At 36.6% G+C, this 22,844-nt stretch overlaps 1 protein-coding gene across 2 annotated transcripts in view; it reads right to left on the reverse strand.

Moving 5' to 3' along the window:
• Nucleotides 1–22,844, reverse strand: part of LOC150104795 (TBC1 domain family member 1-like) — a 533,214-nt gene that overhangs the window by 222,260 nt on the left and 288,110 nt on the right. The window contains exons 9-10 of one of the 2 annotated variants that reach the window (XM_090395357.1): nucleotides 22,249–22,344; nucleotides 15,018–15,077 (exon numbers count right to left, since the gene is read on the reverse strand). In XM_090395357.1, the coding sequence (XP_090251483.1) occupies nucleotides 15,018–15,077; nucleotides 22,249–22,344 (156 nt within the window). The remainder of the gene's footprint in view (nucleotides 1–15,017; nucleotides 15,078–22,248; nucleotides 22,345–22,844) is intronic. The other variant, XM_090395359.1, reaches the window with a different exon arrangement.

The raw sequence follows: 22,844 nt of genomic DNA on the forward strand, positions 1-22,844 counted from the left end.
ATAGACCTGCTATCATCTTGGTGACTCGCCTCTGGATCCTCTCCATTTCCTCCCCATCAAGAAGAAACCCTGGTGTCCAGATCTGGGCACAATTATCAATTTAATGTTGTGAAATGTAAGGTTATGCACTTTGGGTTGAAAACGTTACATACGTGTATTACACTGATGGTACTGAATTGCAAGAAATTGATGAGGCAAGGGATTTGGGGATAATGGTGGACAGAGTTGAAGTTCAGAGGACATATTGCAAAAGTTAGTAAAACAGCTCAAAGGATGACTTGGACTTGAAAAACACACTAACAAATAAAGTTAGGGAAATTATTATCTCTCTTTATAAGGCTATGATTCAGCTATATCTTGACTACCGCACACAAATCTGGTCACCTGGACCAGATTTGTGTGCGGCCAAGATAAGCTAAGGGACCAAGCTGGTGACAGGTCTGTGAAATGTTCCCTATGAAGATAGGTTGAAAGTGTGTGGGTTACAAAGGTTAGTTGATAGGCAAAAAAGAGAGGACACAATAGAAATGTATAAAATATTAAAGGGGTTTTCATAAAATTGATGCACAGGAAATTTTTCAATATGACAAATGGAGAACTAGGGATCATCCATGAAAGTTGTGTACGAGTATGGTTAGTCGGGATGTGTAGACTAGATTTTTTTGCATGGTGAGTGGCGAATGAGTGGAATGAATTGCCAGAATCAGTTGTGAGTGTCCTGACAGTGAACGAGTTTAAGGAGAGGAATCATAGTTTTTGTGTGTATGAACGTTATCATGGGTTTCCCATGATGAGTCTCTATACTCCATGGAGATACTGTATAATAATAATAATAATGATATTCAAATACATAGTCAATAAACTGATCTTTCCACATGTATTAAATTATATGTCATCTTGTTATCACTTTAGATAGTGGTGATTAGCTAATGACAGCCAAATTTAAATTAATTTACTTTGGACTGAAGAAATGCTGTAGACACTATAGAAGTGGGTGCCACACATCTTTAGAAGAGTGAATAAGGGAAGCTAATTTACAGGTGGGTTTTAATGCATTACATAACCAATATACACATCGAAAAGAAGTGTGTACGTTGCATTATAGAATACTAGGGCAACTGATGTGAAGTCAACAGCCTCCATAAACAAGTGAGTTGGTCGTGAAGATATTTCACACACTAACTTTGTTTGCTTAATGAAAACATAATTTCTCATGAAGAATAATTTGCTTTGTAAAGTATACTTAACTAATATAAGTGGGAAAACTTTCTTTGGTTTTTGTAATGTTTTTACATTACAAAAACATTCAGCTTCAAGCAAACACTTAAAAGGACTGAAGTTAGGGTTGTGTTCATTATTTCCATTGTGTAAATTATTTTGCAACCATGATAATAGTAAGTGCTGTAACAAGGTGGGGAAAGTATGATATGTGCTCTGGATCTAAAATAATAGGGGTGCAAAAATGTTCAAGGACAGGACAGAATAGTTGTCCAGAACAGGAAACACTAGATAGATATGATATACAAAAATTCATTTAATTACAAATCTATATAGTGTATACAATTAGCTAAAAACACATGTTACTATACTATGGCAACCAATTTCTAATATATTAATTTTGCAAATGACAAGATCTGGAGAGGGGGCACCTTTTACCTTTCCTCCAGGTACTAATTACTCTTGTTATGTCTGGATGATAACAGTGACTGTATAATGAAATGAATAAGAGTATACATGTATATACTACCTCCTCTATCTCACCCTAATGGTAGCATTGTAACATTACCTAAAGACAAGGCTGATGTCTTGACTTCATTCTTATCTTCCAACTCCTACATGGATGCCCATGGCAAATTATCTTCCTCTTTGCCTTGAACATTGCATCTCATGCCTCCTGTAACCTTCTGCCAGAAGAACATCAGCAGAATCTTGAATAATTTGGATACCACAAAGGCAGCCAGACCTGATGGAATCCCACTACTGTTTTCAAGATAATTACTCCCAAGTTAACACCTGTTCTTATCATCTATTCACTAAACTGCACTCAGCTGGCATCCACCATGAAGCATGGAAGAAAGTACATATATAGTCAGTTCCAAAAAAAGGATATAAATGTTTACAATCAAACTATTGACCTATTGCTCACATCAGTTTTATCTAAAGTAATGGAGAAGGTTAGCAACAGTACTTCTCTGCTGAACAGTTACTTTGTATAAATCTCAAATCCAACCAATAATGGAATACTGCTTTGATGGTTGGGATGGTGCACCTATGATCTCCCTAAAAATTTTGGATGATGTTCAGAAAAGGGCAGTTCTGTTGATTAATGACACATTTGTTAGCCTCTCTTTCCCAAAGAAGATCAGGTTCTGCATTGTATCTCTTCTACAGATATTTCCATGGCCGTTGTTCAGCAGAGCTTATATCCATTTATGCCTTCCATTTCTGCCAGATGTATAGGAACTCGAGCAACAGCTGTTCAAGTTCCTGTACAGTAGAACTGCATATGCACTGGACCTGCTACCTCCAGTCATCTTTCATTCCTTTCAGGAGTTCTGTGAAACAGTCTCTCTCATGAAACATTTTCAAAGGAGTACACTTCCCAACAGTTCAAGAAGAATATCAGCAGATTACTCTACTCCTGACCGTACCCACACACAGCATTTGTTTGCTATAGGCTATTTTTTATTTTGTGTGTGGGAGACATAAAAAATAAATAAATAAATAAATATACTATGTTAGTCTTATTTATTTTCATGAATTAAAAAAAAAAAAATTGTTCTATTGATTTTATCTTTGTAAGAAAGAATTTTGAAATATTAAGAAATTCAATTTGGTCTCTTTTCATGGCAGGTGGCATGACAAAAATCGCTCACCCAGCAAGATTTCTGAGATATAAATATATTTATATACAGTAAGTAACACATCATACTAAATTTTTATATAAAACTATTTGAAGATACTGCTTGAATTTTCATTGTAAGCTTTTATTATGGAATACATAAACACATTCTCCAGAGGAAAAAAACAGTATTATATACATGTTAATTAAACTCACTCCAATCTTACAAGAAGTTAAAAAAAATTATTTAAAGATTGCAAATAAGATAACTGCATCTATATTATCATCAGATCTCCATGGAGCCAAGACTAATCTGGTGCTTCAGACAAAAGAAGCCCCAGATATGAATCATAGGTAACATGAAGCTAATGTCTCAAACAAGTCATCCAACGGTACCAAACCTCCTGGACCACTTACAGCAACTATGATGAATACAAAACTTAAAAAGCTCCATGGCGGCTCAATCATTGCCCAGAATAACAAGGATCGCATTGCTTGTTTGGGTGGAGGGCAAGCTTCGAAAAATAAGTTACAGTCCTCTAAACAACACTCTCTCAAGATATGTTCCTTAAACATAAAAGGACTATCTAAATCCAAAGCCATCAGCAAAATAGCCAAAGACAAAGCAATGTCTTGGCTCTCCAGGAAACCCATGTGCCTGACACAGCCCTCAATAGACTAAAGATCCCAGGCCTAATTCTCGTGTTTTATAACTGCCATCCCAAGCATGGCCTGGGAACCTACATCTGGCCTCAAGGACATAACCCAATGTATACCTGATGCAGAATACTCCATAGGTATTAAAGTTCAAAATACCACCATCTGCAATGTCTACAAACCACTATCACAATCCTGGCCTGATCAGATGGGCCAGCCACCACCACCACCACCTCACCCTGCTATCTATGTTTGTGACTTCAACTCTCATCACACCATGTGGGACTATTCCTCTAACAACCAGGACAGTAATAATCTAGTTAACTGGATGGATACATATAACCTGTATTTGATTTACGATGCCAAGCAGGAAGGCACTCTCCACTCACCTATACCCCAGATCTGTGCATAGTCTCTAAAGACTCTGAAGACACCCTCTGCCAACAATCAGAATCATCCTCAACAGATTCCCCAATAGTCAGCATTGTCCTACACTAATAGAGACAGGCACATCAATCCTAGTCATCAGCAGAACACCAATTGCTAGATGGAACCCTTCACTGGTCCAACTGGAATGCATTTCAGAAACAAATTGAGCAAACCATTAGAGCAATTCCACCCACCCCTAACTGCTATCCAAGATTTGTTAAACTAATCAAAACTGCAGCCAAAACCTCTATTCCTAGAGGCTACAGAAAACAATACATCCCATGCTGAAGTAGAGAAAGTGAGGAACTTTTAGCCAAATATGAAGAGACTGAAGACCAAACTATTACTAAGGTGCTCATAGCAATGCTGGATAAAAACAGAAAGGAAAGATGGATCTCAACCATGCATGAACTCGATTTCACCACATCTAGCCAGAAAAGCTGGTCACTTCTGAGAAAAGCAGGAGGGGCAGAACCAACAACACACAAAACAACAGAGATAACTCCTGATCAAATGGCTAATCATTTATTGAAAACCTCCAAAATATGTCCCAGCTCTATCAGGAAAATTACTGTGCAATCTTCCATCAGACAAATCCTGAAGATAGGCCCCAGAAGTGGATGGTATCCTCCCTTAGTTTCTAAAACATCTGTCAACAAGGCCAAACATGACTGGCTGCCATTTTCTCAAAAATTATAATGACTGGAAAACTACCAAATCTGCAGTGGGAAGCCAAAATACTTGCCATGCCCAAACCAGGGAAAGATCCAAATGATGTCAAAAATCTACGACCTATCTCCTTGCTTTGTCCCACCTTTAAGCTCTTTGAAAAAATTCTCCTTTCACTCATTGAAAGAGCACTCCCAATTGAACAAGCTGGCTTCAGGCCAGGAAGAAGTTGCTGTGACCAGGTCCTGGCCTGACAACACAGATTGAAGCAGGCTTCCAGAAGAAACTTAAATCTGGAGCCACTTTCATTGACCTAACATCAGCTTATGACACAGTCTGGATCAGGGGCCTCCTCCTAAAGCTAGGAAATGTTATAAGGTGCAAAAAAACTTTCCAGCTTTTTGAATCCATTCTCTCCAATAGAAAATCCGGGTCCATATTGGCAGAAAAAAGAGAAGGCCCAGATTCCTTCACAACGGTCTCCCACAGGGCTCTGTGTTATCCCCTTTACTTTTTAACATCTATGTGTACGACTTACCACATACCAGCTCAAGCAAGTATATGTCCGCTGATGACCTAGCGATCCTACATCAATCTACCTCCTTTGCCAATCTGGAATCAACCTTGAACACAGACCTGAACCATCAAGCAGTGGTACTTGAAGCCAAATCCAACAAAAACTGTGTCCACACTATTTTACCTTGAACAATGCAGAGGCAAATCAACACCTCAACCTTTTTTTCTGTGGAAAAATGGTAGAACACGAGCCTCACCCAAAATACCTTGGAGTGAGCCTGGACAGAAGCTAACCTATAAAAGGCACATCACCAACCTGTCCAACAAAATTAAAACGAGAAACAATATCATTTCAAGGCTTGCTGGAACAACCTGGGGTTGTGGTGCAGAAGTCCTAAGATCGTCTGCACTAGCCCTCGCATTCTCTGCAGCAGAATATTGTGCCCCTCTCTAGGAAAGAAGTGCACACACTAACATTATAGACACCCAGCTAAACTCTACCATGTGCACAATTAGTGGGACAGTGAGAAGCACCCCTCCCTCTCTCTCTCTCTCCTGGTTGCCTGTCCTATCTAACATTGCCCCACCTAACATATGGAGATGACAAGCCTCGATTAAAGAATTTAATAAAGCAATGAGCAACCCACTCCTGCCACTGCACCAGACTCTCATAAATCCACCTAGTCTTTGCCTAGAATCTAGACGCCTTTCTGGTCCATGAATGAACTCTCTTCAGCTGCCCTGCCATCAACACCTGAAATGTGGAGAGAATACTGGTCCAACAATCTCCCAACAAATGGCTTTCTGGTAGAAGATCCCTGTGCTCTGCAGCCTGGTTTTGCTTTTCCTAGGAAGATTTGGTCATCAATCAATAGGATCAGAACCAACCAGGGCAGATGTGGCTAACCTACTACATAAATGGAGGCTGTTAGACCACCCTTATTGTGATTGTTCTCCCGTGGCACAGACGATTACTCATATTGTGAACGACTGCCCAAGGCACCAATTTCACAGTGGTGGCCTACAGGACATCCACAAGGTGATGGCTTTCCAGACTGGACATTGACCTGTAGCTGTTCTGTATTCCTTTTGCCATAAGAATAAATAAATAAATGGGAGTTCCCACTGTCATACACTTAACTCATCATACCATGTCATAAATGCATTTACTGTCTCTAAGTTTACCACACACTCATGCATTCCAATTACTCATTACTTTCCAGGAGAGAAACCTACTCCCCACCATACAACTTTCAGAGATAGCCTCCTGTTCTGTCTTCGTCTCCTCCCATTCTGTGAAAAAAAAAAAAAAAAAACCATCCACATTGATCTGGTAATAACTCTTTACCTACTGATATGTCTCAATCATATTCCCCACCGCTCCTCCTATCCACAAAACTCTACAAACAACATTTCCTCAATATTTCTTCATAATCAACATTTCAGAGACCAGAAACCACTTTAGTTAACATCTCTTGACCCCTTTCATATGTCTTCATATTTTTTAAAATCCAGTAACCAAATCTGGGCATAGTGGTCCATATGTTGTGGCCTGATGAAAGTCTTGTATAACAGAACCATAATCTCCTTACTTCTTGTTGAAAGTTTTTTTACCTTGGTTCTATTATACGTTAAAGATATCAAGAAATTATATACTTGGTTTTAATCCTTGACCCAAGGAAGAAAAACAATGTTTTGAGCGTGAAATATATTCACATTTGAGCTACTTGTATATAGAGGCTAATGCTTCACATCACCTGCCTTAGTATGTATCCAATAATGCAAAGCTCACATCCTTTCAGAAGTGTAAAATGCTATGCATAATGAGAAGGGCCATTACCCAAACCAGTTTCGACCTTTATTAAGGTCTCATCAGTGGAAGCCAGATCCAGTAGAGATACCAAGGTTGAAGTAATGTGGAAGTCATATATATCTTATACACAAATAGCTAAAAGGTGCTAGACCTTATTCATAAAAATCTCTGGATGAGAGAATGATGCTGAAAGTTTTTTACCTTGGTTCTATTATACGTTAAAGACGCCAAGAAATTATATACAGTGAAACCTCGGTTGTCAAACTTAATTCGTTCCTGAAGGCTGTTTGGAAACCGAATTGTTCGAAAACTGAAACCATTTTCCCATAAGAATTAATGTAAAATGGATTAAACCATTCCCGAACCCCAGATGATTGTTTATTTAAACCTTTACAACAGTACTTCATGCATAAGATCGTATACAAATATAATGAAAATGCATAAAATCTTACATAAAAAGAATAACACAATAAATAGATAAAATAAAAACGAAAATTTAACTTCACTTTAACTATACATACGGAGGAGAGTTGACGGCATAAGTCAAAGGAGGCGAGTAAGGGGAGTCCCCTTCCATAAAAATAGGGTTACTTTCCTTCTGGGGTTTTTTCTCTTTCTCTTTTCTGTCTCTTGGCACCACTCGACTCTGCTTGAGACACACTGGGCCTCTGTCTCACTAAAAACCTGTCCAATGACATTTGTTTTTGCCTGCGTTTTAAAATGTTCCTGAAGTGAGACATGGCACTGTCACTGAAATGGTTTATGATGCAGTTTGCTACAGCTTTGTGAGGATATTTTTCCACAAAACTTTGCAAAACCAAATATTTTCCACAAAACCTCACCCCATTTCGCACACATTTCTTTGATCAAAGAACTAGGAACATCATCAATCCCTTCCTCTGTGTCTGAAGACATTTCCTCTACCTCCGTCTTTTCCTGCTCCTTCTGAAGATGTTCCAGTTCTTCCGTGGTGAGCTCATTCCTGTGATCCTCCACTAACTCCTCCATATCAGCATTGTCAACTTCCAAGCCCATGCTTTTGCCCAGAGACACAATATCATCGACAAGAGCAACATGCTCAGCCTCAATGTCTCTGTCTGCTACACAGTCTGGCCACAATTTCCTCCAGGCTGAATTCATCATCCTGTAAGTCACTTGCGCCCAGGTTTTGTCAAGGATACTTAAGCAATGGAGGATGTTGAAGTGATTTTTCCAGAATTCTCTGAGTGTTAATTCTGTGTCAGAGGTCACTTCAAAACACCTTTGAAACAGTGCTTTGGTGTAGAGTTTCTTAAAGTTCGAAATGATCTGCTGGTCCATGAGCTGAATTAGAGAAGTTGTGTTGGGGGGCAGGAACTTCACTGTGATAAAATCAGACTCCTACACTAACTCGTCCTCCACACCTGGAGGGTGAGCAGGAGCATTGTCCATCACAAGAAGGCATCTAATTGGCAAATTTTTTTCTTGAAGGTATTTTCTCACACATGGGGTAAAGACTTCATGGATCCACTCAATAAACAATTGCCTAGTTACTCAAGCCCTACTATTAGCCCTCCACATAACAGGCAATTTACTTTACATCACGTTATTTTTCTTAAACAGCCTCAGATTCTCAGAGTGGTACACAAGTAATGGCTTGACCTTGAAGTCCCCACTTGCGTTTCCACATAGCAAAAGAGTCAGCCTATTCTTCACTGCCTTGTGTCCTGGCAATGCTTTTTCCTCCTGAGTGATGTAGGTCCTCTTTGGCAATTATTTTCCAAAATAGACCGGTTTCATCACAGTTGAACACTTGTTGGGTAAGAAAACACTCAGCCTTTACACAGTCACTAAATTTTTGCACATATTTCTCAGCAGCTTCTTGGTTCGAACTCGCAGCCTTCCTATGCCTAATCACTCACACTATGTATGCTACTTTTCTTCTTAAATTTCTCGAACCACCCTCTACTAGCTTTGAACACATCAGTATCAGCACTCGTACCAGGGTTTTTCTTTAACAAGTCATCATGTAATCGAATTGCTTTTTCACAAATTATAGCCTCAGAAACACTATCACCAGCTAACTTTCTCGTTTATTCAAATCAGCAACAATTTTTCCACTTCTTCAATCGTCTGCGATCTTTGTTTAGTAGGAACTTTCACTCCTCTTGAAACATCAGCTCTCTTAATTGCCTCTTTATTTTTGAGTATTGTACATATTTGATTTCGCCATACCAGGATTTGAGACTCGAACGCCATTATCATGTTTGGATATGATTTCTTTTTTTCATCTCTATCATGGTTCTAACAACTTTTCTTTTCGCTTTGCAGTATCACTATTCTTCTGAAGCCCCGTGGTGGCTTACTTAATAATAATTTATGAAAACAAAAACAACAAAACACAAAGAAAATCAAAGAAAACTCACTGCAAATTTGAGCAGGTGTCTGCACTGAACGAAGGCTGCTGCGTAATTGATGCTTTCTCGCCTTAAAGCTGAGCACACGGAGCATATAGTTGCCATTTGACTGTTCAAGATCAGAAATTCTGTTCGGAAATGGGGCATTTTTTGTTAGTGAACTGAATTGTTCGAGAACCCAGGCGTTCGACAACACAGGTTCCACTGTACTTGATTTTAATCCTTTACCCAACAAAGCAAAACAATGTTTTGTTTGTGAAATATATTCATTTCTGAGCTACTTGTGTATAGAGGCTAATCACTTCCCATCATGACTACCAGGTCTGACTCCCACTGATGAGACCTCAATAAAGGTCGAAACCGGTCTGGGTCTGAGCTACTTGTAAATAGAGGCTAATGACTTCACATCATGACTACTGGATCTGGCTCCTACTGATGAGACCTCAAGGAAGGGTGAAACCGGTCTGGACATTGGCCCTTCTCATTATGCATAGCATTCTGCACATTCAAAAAGATGTGCACTTTGCATTATGAGATACATACTAAGGCAAGTGATGTGAAGTCATTAGATTCTATATATACGTAACTCAGACGTGAATATATTTCATGTGCAAAACATTGTTTTGCTTTTTTGGGTAAAGGATTAAAACCAAGTAATTTCTTGGTATCTTTAACTCCTTACTTTTATGCTACACATTGGCATCCTCTGCATCTTTGATTCCTGAATTTTAAAATCTAATACTTTGCAACATTTAACTAGCAAAACTACTCATTTGCTAATTCACCTCTTTTTCCATTTGCCAATTGAATTTGCCACTTCCAGTCCTCTTGCAAAACCACATCCACTTTACTACTCATAGTTCTTCCCAATCTGTGTATTATTTGCAAATCACTGCATATCACCATTCAGATTTTTCCTAGTATCGTTAACCTATGTTTCAAAAAGGAAATACCGTGAGAAGACATATGACTTAAAAATTATAATATTGGAATCAACTCATAAAATATTATTTATTTCTATAATTTTCGCCTGAGTATCACAGGCATCTTCAGTACATTTATAAAGCTAACTAAACAATAACTGACAATTCCAAAAGGTAAGTAGCTAATGTAAGATAACTAAAAAGGTCAAATTTTTTAACTAAAAAAAAAAAAAAAATATATATATATATATATATATATTTATAAAAATAAATTTAACTGACTAGAACCCGAGAAAGTATAACAAAAACCTTTAATACATCACAACTAGTTTCATCGGTGATCCGACTTCTTCAGGTGAGAAATAAAAACATAAGACATAAAATAACACGGTAAAAAATGAACTTTACAGCTTAATAAAAAGCAGAATAATAACAGTCATATTTGAATAGGTGACCGCGTGCTACCGTTGGCATGAGTAGAATGTGTGCGACAGCTAATTAGCTGTCGCACACATTCTACTCATGCCAACGGTAGCACGCGGTCACCTATTCAAATATGACTGTTATTATTCTGCTTTTTATTAAGCTGTAAAGTTCATTTTTTACCGTGTTATTTTATGTCTTATGTTTTTATTTCTCACCTGAAGAAGTCGGATCACCGATGAAACTAGTTGTGATGTATTAAAGGTTTTTGTTATACTTTCTCGGGTTCTAGTCAGTTAAATTTATTTTTATAAATGTATACATCCCGAGTAAATCCTAATTTCAACAATATATATATATATATATATATACACACACACAATTAAAAAGTTAGGAAAGATTAGCTGATTTATAAAGTACTATCTCCCATAAAATTCCATGAGAAACCGACTTTTGTGAAGGACTCTTGTCTTGTTCCAATGAACTCTATGTCTAGTGATGTTCTGCAAGTCCAGACTGTTCAGGTTCAAGGTATTGAATATAAGACTGGTGTTCTTCTAGACGAATAGAGGCAGATCTTCCTGTTTGTCCGAAATATGATAATCCACAACAGCAAGGAATCTGGCAGACACCTGGATAACTAAGATGTGGAAGCTTGTCCTTTGGAGAAGTGAGAAAGGTGGAGATTTTTCTGAAAGGTTGAAAGGCAACAAAAATATTTAGTGGTTTTAAAACTTTTGCTATGCGTTCACTAATGCCTTGTGCATAAGAGATAGGAATGTACGTTATTTTTTCTGTATTCGAAGAGGAAGACATATTAAAACTACTCAAAGCTCTTTTGATGAAGGAATTCTTATATCCATTAGATAAAAAGGAGGAAATAATATATTGCAGTTCTTTTTGTAACAGATCGTCTGTTAAAACTATTAAAGCACTGGTTCATCAGGCCCACTCCTAACATGTGAAGAACAAAAGGAGTGGGCCTGATGAACCAGTGTTTTAATAGTTCCTATCTTTTGACTGGCCTCAATGGAATAACTGGTTTATGAACTTCTGGAAGACCATACAATCTAGGTAGAGGACCAAAGAAGGTTTTAAGTTTTTTCTTTTGATCTTCATCCCATGTAGATACATTATCTATAAGAGAATTAAGTCTCTTCACAACTGACTCCCGGTAGGATCCGATGTAAGGGGCCTATAAGTTGAATAGTCACAGAGTAATAGAGACATTTTTCTCTCATATTCCTGTTCCTCTCATATTTCTCATATTCCTCTCATATTTCTCTCTTGAATAACTGCAGCCTTTCCTTTGTTAGCTTTTGTAATAATTAAATTATTATTATTCATTGATTTCAGTGCTTTAAATTCAGAGTAAGATAGATTAGGACGAGGAGGCTTGGCATTAAAAAGAATTTTCGCACATTCAAAACACAACCTGTTGGCTGTTTTTTGGGATAAGGATTGAATACCTCTGCCTATGTTATGAAAAAATACATCAGGAGTACCTTTTTTGGCACAACAGCAAAATCATGTCCTTTTGATAAAACATAATGTTCACTGTTTGTAAGTGGACGGCCAGAAACATTGATAACTATTTTATCTGTATCACTAACATTAGTACTGGATCTAGGGAGGCTCACCAATGATTCAAACTTATGCTTTAACCTATCAAGAGAATCATTAAAAACCTTTAGGTAAGAATTAGAAGATATGCGCAAAATAGTGTTAAAAGTGTCAGCCATTAATACAGATTCTAGGGTATTCTTGATGTCCACAAAGCTGACAAAGGGAAGGCTGTAGTTATTCAAGATAGAAAGGAATATGAGAGAAAAATATCTCTATTACTCCGCGACTATTCAACTTATAGGCCTCTTACATCGGATCCTACCGGGAGTCAATTGAAGAGATTTAATTTTCTTATAGATCATGTATCTATATGGAATGAAGATCAAAAGAAAAATCTTAAAAATTTTTTGGTCATCCACCTAGATTGTATGGTCTTCCAAAAGTTCATAAACCAGGTATTCTGTTGAGGCCAGTTGTAGATTGTATAGGCTCTCCCGCTTATAAAATTTCTAAATTATTATCAAATTTGCTCACTTCTTCAACTAGAAGAACTGATACTTATATAAAATATACTTTGGATTTCAAAAAAAAAAAAAATTTCAGATCTTCATTTGGACGTTTCGGATATTATGATCAGTTTAGACGTTGTTTCATTATTTACCAATGTTCCTTTATCTGAGAGCACTGAATTAGGCAAAAAACAAGAATTTCCTTCAGACATTGTAAAAATATTTGATTTCGTAATACATTCTGGTTATTTTTCCTTGAAAAACAAGTTGTATCAACAAATTGAAGGAACAGCAATGGGCAATTCTCTTTCTCATGCTATTGCCAACTTCTTTATGGAGCACTTTGAACAACGTATTTCTGACAACATTTCTCTTAGACCTAAATGTTAAGAATACCAAGCAATTTTTAAACCTGGTTTTACTCCATTTCCCAAGTAAGCAAACAGACAAATAAGTCAAGTTTGCGCCTGCAAGTGATGCAAGTCTAGCTGATCCTACAGGTAGTGCAAGACCAAGGCAAGTCATGGTAAAGGTGGCATGAGCTCTGATCACTAATCTTTATATTTACCCTTAATGTCAAAACACATCTCCAAGAAGGAGATGCATGATGTTTTGTATTAAAGGCAAGAGGCCAAATACTTTCTACATTTCTCTTAGACCTACTCATTCGATATGAGTAATCAAATATGCCGATGACTTTTTTGCTGTATGGAATGGCTCTTCTGATGAACTACAACAGTTTCTCTTTAAGTTAAATGCACTTCATCCAAGGATCCAGTTCACCCTAGAAGTAGAATCAAATAAGCAGTTAGCCTTTTTAGATCTTTTAATTCTTTGCCAACCAGATAGTAAGCTACATTTCTTAGTCTATAGAAAGAAGACTCATACAGGCCATTATATCCATGCTGAATCTCATCACCATCCCACTCAAAAGGCAGAAACTATTAAAACACTGGTTCATCGGGCCCACTCCTTTTGTTCTTCAGACATCTGTTACAAAAAAGAACTTCAATATATTATTTCCTCCTTTTTATCTAATGGATATAAGAATTCCTTCATCAAAAGAGCTTTGAGTAGTTTTAATATATCTTCCTCTTCAAATACAGAAGAAATAACGCGTATTCATCTCCCTTATGTGCAAGGCATTAGTGAATGCATAGCAAAAGTTTTAAAAACACTAAATATTTTTGTTGCCTTTCAACCTTTCAGAAAAATCTCCACCTTTCTCACTTCTCCAAAGGACAAGCTTCCACATCTTAGTTATCCAAGTGTCTACTAGATTCCTTGTTGTTGTGGATTATCTTATTTCGGACAAACAGGAAGATCTGCCTCTATTCAGCTAGAAGAACACCAGTCTTATATTCAATACTTGAACCTGAACAGTCTGGACTTGCAGAACATGCCATCATCACTAGACATAGAGTTCATTGGAACAAGACAAGAGTCCTTCATAAAAGTCGGTTTCTCATGGAATGGCTTTATAAAGAAACATGTGAAACTTTACTTCACTCTCCTAACTTAAACAGATCCGATGGTTTACGTCTATTCCCTTTATGGGAGATAGTACTTTATAAATCAGCTAATCTTTCCTAACTTTTTAATTGTGTGTGTATATATATATTTATTTTTTTTTTAGTTAGGAAACTTATTGACCTTTTTAGTTATCTCACATTATCTACTTAGGTGATGCCTTTTGGAATTGTCAGTTATTGTTTAGTTAGCTTTATAAATGTACTGAAGATGCCTGTGATACTCAGGCGAAAATTATACTAATAAATAATATTTTACGTGAGTTAATTCCATTATTATAATTTTTAAATCATTAACCTACAAGGTAAACAACAATATCCTCAAAATAGATCCACTCAGAATAGATTCACAAGAGGAACTTCACTTGTAACTTCCCTCTTCCAGGATATCGCTCCCCATACACAACTTGCTGATACCTATCAGACAAAAGATATTTTCATTTAGTTCTTTTATATGAAACATAGGCTAGTTTAGCATTTCAATCTCTGTAAGGATATTTATTTCAGTGCTAGTAATTTTAAAGAAAATAGCATGAGAAAATGAAAGTTATATTAAGAACTTTGATATGCATTGCAAACATACAGAATTTTTAAAGCATTTAGTTCTCATTTTAGTAATATTAAACAGAATAATAACACTTCTGTTATAACAATGACACAAACAACAATAAGAAAAAAGAACAAGAGAAATAAGACACACAGTTTACATTAAAAGAAAATGTATTCTGATTTTAAAAAATCTTACTCGCATAGGAAATTCCATCAGTGTTGCAGCTCTTTCTCTTGTCTCATCTCTTGATCTGCGCTAATTAAAAAAAAAATTTGGATGCACAGCAAGATGCAAAATATTAGTATTCTTTTAAACATGCAGGGACAAAAAATTTAATCTAAAGGTTATTATCAACAAATTAACCCTTTCACAGCTGATGAAATTTACCTTCCTGATCATACTAAGTCCTAGATATAGAATACTACAAAATAACAAGATAATTTATTTAGTGCTTTATTTCTGTGTCAAATCAACCTTGCAAAATTATCTGAAGAAATCAAGATCACGATGCATAATGAAGAAATTAAACCCACATATTATCTAGTGTATCAACTCCACTGAAAAATTGTGTGCCTAAATAGCTGAAATGTTTCACTTGTTCTTTAAGTTCACCACTGAAAATGCACCTTATAGTCTGATATAAAATACCTGATTCTACATCAGGCCATCTTCCCGGACACACTTCCACTCTAACTGCTGACTAATAACTTAAGTATATGCTGCTCACACAGTGTCCCATTTACATCACATACCTATAAAATTTCAAAGAGCTTTTCTCTTGCATATGTCTTTTCCAGACCTACAAAATTTAAATACAAAGCATAGTTATATTCTTAAGATTTCTTGATTATTTGTCTTAAAGTGGAAATCTGATATGACAACCACTATTTAATTGAAACCCAGACTGCTCTTCCAAGGCCAACAATGTTTTCTAATTCTTAAGTATGTTTGCTTACATTTTAACCTGAGCATTCATAGGAAAATTCCTCTGCAATTCTCAAATTCAAATTTCTCTTTCTTCATAAATAGATATGAGAGTTCCACTCCAATCATATAGAATTCAAAGTTCTGACAAAGCCTTGTGTATTATAGCAGCCATTGTCAAATTTTTATACTTCCATAATTCTCTTTTATGAATATAATCTAATCCAGCTGCCTTCCCACATTTCAGATTTCTGAGAATTTTTTTTACTTCAATACTGAAATGCACTTATGGTTCTATTTCTCCTAGACATTTTCTATTGCTAGTGTGTTGATGAGGTCATCATTATAATGACCTCATTATAATCTCTCATTCCATTTGTAGTACTCTTTATTTCATTTCTAAACTTTTTTCAATAGTCTTTTGCACGCTTCCTGATATTTATCTTCTATACTCATCCCATGTTTAATAGCCTCCATTTTTCTCTAAGGCAGAAATATGCTGATTTACTTGCTAAGAGCTTGTGATATTTCTTTTTTTCTATGTCTGCCTCTTTAAATTGTTGAGTCCACCATGAAATAGTGATTTTTCTACCCTTGCAGACAACTTTACCACATGCCCCACTCATTAATTGATGAATCAATTGATGCTTTCTTCATATTTTCCTGCTGAATCTGTAATGTTTGGTTTTTTTTTTTTCGAATTTTTTCACTTTTTCTCCAAAAATATTTGAATATTTAAATATAGATCATCTCTGAACCTGCTCAACTTTCAATTTTTTTAAACTTACACACATACATGTGTGTATGTGTATCAAAACAAAATAATGATCCCTTCCTATTTCAAATACTCTATAATATCTTGCATTTTGAATCAATTTGAAGATATGATCAATAATCAAAATCAATGAGACAGTCCTCATTTACTGTACTGTTCAATAATTTTGCAAAATTATACGTGGTTTTATGTTAGAAAATGTTAGGAATAAATAATCCAGACTGAATAGAAATACAGCAAGTTCTGCTAATTATTATTATTAGCCTTACATTTATCTCCACATTTTTATTATTATTATTATGGGTATCTCCATGGAGTCAGCAGACTCATCGCGGGAGACCCATACTATCAAAGCAATATCTGTCATATCTGTTCTTGAATTCATTTACCGACGAAGAACTCACAACTGAGTCAGGCAATGCATTCCACTCATTCACCACCCTCCAGGCGAAAATCCTCATTCTCACGGCCTTGTTAACCACACTTTTCCTTAATTTCCAGGGATGACCTCTTGTTCTTCCATCACTATCACACAGCTGAAACATTTCCCCTGCATCAATCCTATAAAAACCTTTCAGTAATTTAAATTTTTCTATCATATCCCCCTCTTCTCCACCTATCAACCAACCTCTGCAATCCACAAGCTCTCGATCTATAAATGTAGAGAGCATTTTTTACATCACTCACCAACTTAGTCACTCTCCTCTGAACCCTTTCCACAGCCTCCTCATCTCCACGGAATCCAGGTGACCAGAGCTGAACACAGTAATCCAAATGTGGAAGTATCAACACTTTATAAAGGGGAATAATAACCTCTTTATCTCTGGATGTCAGTGTGTTCCTCAATAACCAAGTAATCCTATGTGCAATCTTGGACACCTTAGCAATGTGTCCCCTGAACTTCATCTCCCTATCTACCAAACCCCTAAGTCTCTAGCCTCATCAATCTCTTGGAGTACCATTCCATCAATGTAGTACACAGCTGGTAATCTTTTAATGCCAAAATGCATAGTTTTACACTTTTCTACATTGAACTGGCATCCATTTCCTTTTGCCGATTTTATCAGCTTATTTAAATCATCCTGCAAACTCTCAACATCAGCTTGATTTTTTATTGTGCTACCCAACTTTGCATCATCAGCAAACAACTAAATATCTCACTTTAAGCCATTTCCTATATCATTTATGTACAAATTAAACAACATTGGCCCAAGCACAGAGCCCTGATGCACACCACTGGTCACCTGCCTCATCCTGGACTCTGCTCCTCCATACACCACTTTCTGGTATCTCTCCCTGAGCCATTCTCTTATCCATATCACCAGTTTAGTATCCATCCCTATCTGCTCCAATTTGCGCGACAGTATTCCATGGGGTATCCTGTCAAAAGCCTTGGCAAAATCCAGAAGTACCACTGTGTAGCCATTTCCTTTGCCCAACTCAGATGTCATTCTATTATAAAAAGCTAATAAATTGCTAAGGCAAGATCGACCTTTAACAAAACCATGTTGGCCCCTATAGAGTATCATATCCTGATCCACCCATTCTTGAATTTTGACTTCAACCAATTTTTCCAATACTTTTACCACCACTACCGAGATGGTGATTGGTCTACAATTAACTACCACAGTTTTAGAGCCACCTTTATGCAAAGGAACTACTTTGCTTTCCTTCCTTCCACTCGCTAGGGACCATACCAGAGTTCAAACTTAAGTTAAATAACCAAGTAAGAGGCGTTGACAATTCCTTTACACATTCACACAACACCCGTGCTGATATTCCATCTAAACCTACAGCAGTGTTCGCATTTAAATTTTGCAATATACTAAGTACCTCTGATTTCTTAACTTCAATTCTCACATGTTATTGCTAGATATATTCTCACTTCAGTGATAGACTTTTGAAAAGTGATCACTCGGTAACTCTACTAATACATCTGAATTGATCACCTCGATACCATCAGCACCCACTAAGGTTATCCTTCCGCATTCATTCTTCCTTTTACTTGCCACATAACGGAAGAACTCTTTGGGATTACCTTTGATCTTCTTGGCTAAGGTCTTCTCATAAACTGATTTAGCTTTTCTTACCATGCTGGCAACCTTCCTAGCTTGAGCCTTGTACTGCTCATGGGTGTACTGATCGCCTTTCTCCTTGTAAATTCTCCATAACGTTTTCTTTTTTTGCAGATCAAGCTTGATATTACTACTACTCATCCATCTAATGCCCATCTTGTTTGTCTTCCTGAGCATGGGGACACAACTGATATTGCTTTCCTCAGATATCTGCTGGTTTTATCCCATGCACTGCTAACATCTTTCTCCTGCAATATGTTCTGCCATGGGACTGCTGCAAGCTCACTCCAAAGCTTGCTATAATTGCCTAACCTGTAGTTCCATATATACCCCTTCTTAAGAGAAAAATCCACAAATTTTGCAACCTCCCAAGTCAATATACCACATGATCATTCTCACCAATTGGAGGTAATGAGGACACCTTACTTATGCATATATCCTCTGAACCAATGACCAGGTTCAATACTCTCACACCACGTGTCCCTTCAGTTACGTGCTGTTTCAAGTAATTATCTCGTAGAAGATGTATGAATTCCATTTCCTTTTTGCTACATGATATTTCCTCCTTCCAATTGATATCACCATAATTAAAATCCCCATAATAATCACTAACCCTGCACTCAGTGCACTAATTTGCTGATGCATGAATTCAATATCACCCCCTGTACCCCCTAGCAGTAACCAACTGTATATTTGGTTGCGTTGGTCACTATTTCACACCAGACCGCCTCAAATGTACTATCATTCACATGTCTATTATCTTGATATACTACATTCTTTGGCTGCAACTCATCAGCAATCATCAACAGTACTCCTCCCCCCCCTGTTCTATCTTCTCTATCCTCCCTGAAAATACTGTACCTATCACATTCAATTCCAGTGACCACATCTTCTGCTGACAGACAGGGTTCACTACCAGCTTTAGAGCTGATATACATGTCACTAATTTCAGTAGTCCCTTGCCAATTTTTATTTTCTCTATTCTGCAATTTATTCTGCGAATAAGGATCAACAATTATACAATCGGTGCTTAAGTTCCTCCCTCTTTCACTCAACCTTTTCAATTTTAGTTTCCCTGCCCAATTACTTCAACTTGTTCAGTAAACAGTAACTTCTTCAATCGCTTATGACCTTCCATGTTCAGATGCAACCCATCTCTTGCATACAGCTGCCTTTTTCCTTCAAACATACTCCAGACATCAACAAATTCCAGACCTCTTTTTTTGCACATTCTTGCAATCATATCATTCATTATCATCGCTCATCTATTTAACTCATATTTGTCAAAACAAGGCAGCACATACCCTATCCTCCCATTGACACTTTTCTTCCTCACGATATCTAACAATGTTCTTAAATCTTTTGCTACTCGATTTATACTACCACTCAGGTCATTTGTACCCACCATAACTATCATATTTTCTGCATCATGCCTCTCTTTATTGCTAAAGCAATAAAGAGAGGGCATTCTCTCTCTCTCTCTCTATTGTACCACAAGCAAAGCACTCCTCAGGCATACTGCTCTCCATATCCTTAATCATAGAATCACCATATATTTTACCACTCGTAACTTCATTCAAGTTCAAACACGAGTCACTCGTGGCCTCATTTTCTATGCTATTCAGCATGATTATCCCAGTTTCATTACTAAACACTCTTTAACTTACTCCCTCACTCTCACAACATCTCGTTTCTTCTAGACCTCTCGTGCTTTCATTCTGTTGACTCCCAATCACTCCATACTATTTCTTTCTTGATCAATCACCAAAGACTCTCCCATACTTAATCTTGTTCTAGTTACTTCAGTTAGAGTAATCTCCATAGTCCTAATTTCTCTATTTAACCCATTTAACTCGGATTTAATTTCCAGAACCCCCTTACTGAGCACTTCCAATTCCTCTTGCAAAAGATGAATTTTCATTTTCCCAAACTCCTGCCGAAGTTCATCCGCTAAGGTCCCAACGTCTGCTTCCATGCCTAATCGCTCCAGCCTATCCCGACACTTCTCACATACGTCGACGTTTTCATTCTTCTCATTTAGCCAAACAGTCCACAGCTCCTTCACATTCCTCGGTGCATACATATAACAATTTCCGCAAGGCATCCACTGCGAAAAATCCAACACAGAGCCTGACTTGCATAGAGAAGTTATGCAAGCCACTGACGTATGTTTCTTGTTGGACACCATCTTTAGTCGCTGAAGTAGTGAAACATACAGCAGCGCAATACACACAACAGAATTCTAAACAATAATACATGAAGGACACTTGTATCCAACTGAAGCACAATTTGAGACAAAAAGGCACACTATACTTTAATTTAAAAACACATTTTCCAGCACAATTCAACACGGCTACCACACTCACTAACGACACTACCACCACCCCCCGATTTTCCAGGAATTTCTCTATGTTTGATATCTATGATGACCAGTTTGTAGTATGACAAAGAGGAATAATTAGTAAAAACTAAACAAACTATAGTAAATCAAGTTTGTATAGTATGAATTAGTCTAAGACAGACTGGTTGGCTGACGTTATAGTGCACATCTACTCTCCATACACAATTATTCAATTAAATCTTGTGCATTTGAAAATACCCAAATTCAAGCATGGATGGTTTCAAATGTCTCTTTGCATGGGAAGTGAAGTTTGTCTTGTGTATGACAACTACCCTGATTACTGGAGGGCTTGAAAGAATTTCATGTTTCCATTTGAAATCATGACTTCCAGATAGTATAACCCTTAGCTGCCCACCTAAATTACTAAATGTGAGATATGTTGTACAATCTTTTTTAGTGATAGTCAGTAAAATAAATAAATAAATAAATGAAATCCTTCAACACAAATATTACACAATATTATCTAGATTAAGTGGATATTAAATCCAGATGTACCACCCATCATTTCAAAGCCGAATACAGAAACTATAAAAGTTTCGTGCGTAAATTGATCAGAGAGCTAGTGGAAATACACCACCACCATACCATGAGTTGCCCAAGACAAACCATATAGGCGACAACGAACACTGTGAGCAACCATATATTCACCTCCTATTGGTTCATTATAAGGTTTCACTAGCCTGACAGCTGTTTCAAACTCATTGGTTTTTGTCAGAAACTAGGCAGAAACCTAGAGAGCAAAAATTCTCAACATTTAAGAACTCGAAGCATTCCTTAGTGCTGAGAAGGAGAGGTGTGTGTGTATTTTCCGTAAGCGAACTCTCGGTCGGTGCGTAAAGTATTTACTAAAATAAAGAACCAAAAGGCTTCACTTCAGTGATGTAAAATTATCTAGATTAAGTGGATATTAAAACAAACATCATTTCAAAGCTGAAGACAGAAACTATAAAAGTTTCATGCAGAAACTATAAAAATTTTGTGCACAAAACTTTTATAGTTTTTGCACGAAACTTTTATAGTTTCTATATTTGGCTTTGAAGTGATGTTGGATTTAATATCCACTTAATCTAGATAATTTTGCATCGCCAAAGTGAAGCCTTCTGGCTCTTTATTTTAGTAAATACTTTACACAATATATTTTTAACTGGTCATAAACACAGTGTTATCAATAAATCAAACAAATTCTTAACATACAAAATTATTAAATTAAATCTTGCTCATTTGAAAAAACACTGTTCATATATTCATTACCTTTAAAATAGTTTCAAAGGAACTGGAAAGTGATTTCTTTGCCTTCTGCTTTAGGCTGTCCAATTTTGAAGAGCTTTTATCTTTTAATAATCCAACCTGAAATTGTAATTATGTTTAATATGATAAAAACTTATTGAAAAAGATAAATATAATTTTCAAAACATGTATATTCAAGTTCAAATCCTCAATATGCATAGCCATTTCATAATCAAATGGTTATATGTTGTAGAAAAAATACATCATAAATGAACCTCAAATCTGGTGTCTATGAAATTAAACTGGAGCCAGATTCAGTTATTTTTTGGTATATAGATATTTAAATTTTAATATCATTCACACAAGATAATGTGAAATCTCTGTAAGCTGGGATCAAAGAGCAAAATAGCAAAATTAACTATGATCATTTCTCATTGATCATAGTTAATTTTTTGATGTAGTTCAATTTTTTTTCTTTCTTTCAGTCTTTTTTGTTTGTTTGTTTTTATATCACTCCCACACACAAGAGGCTGCAAGATCCACAGCAGGTAAATGCTATATATATATATATATATATATGGGCTGGCTTGGAGTAGGTCAAGAGAAAAGTAATTGGTTGA

This window comes from Typopeltis vanoorti, chromosome 7, assembly GCF_054136105.1.
Source record: "Typopeltis vanoorti isolate ZY-2024b chromosome 7, IOZ_Tvanoo_1.0, whole genome shotgun sequence".
In the NCBI taxonomy this organism is placed as follows: Eukaryota; Metazoa; Arthropoda; class Arachnida; order Uropygi; family Thelyphonidae; genus Typopeltis; species Typopeltis vanoorti.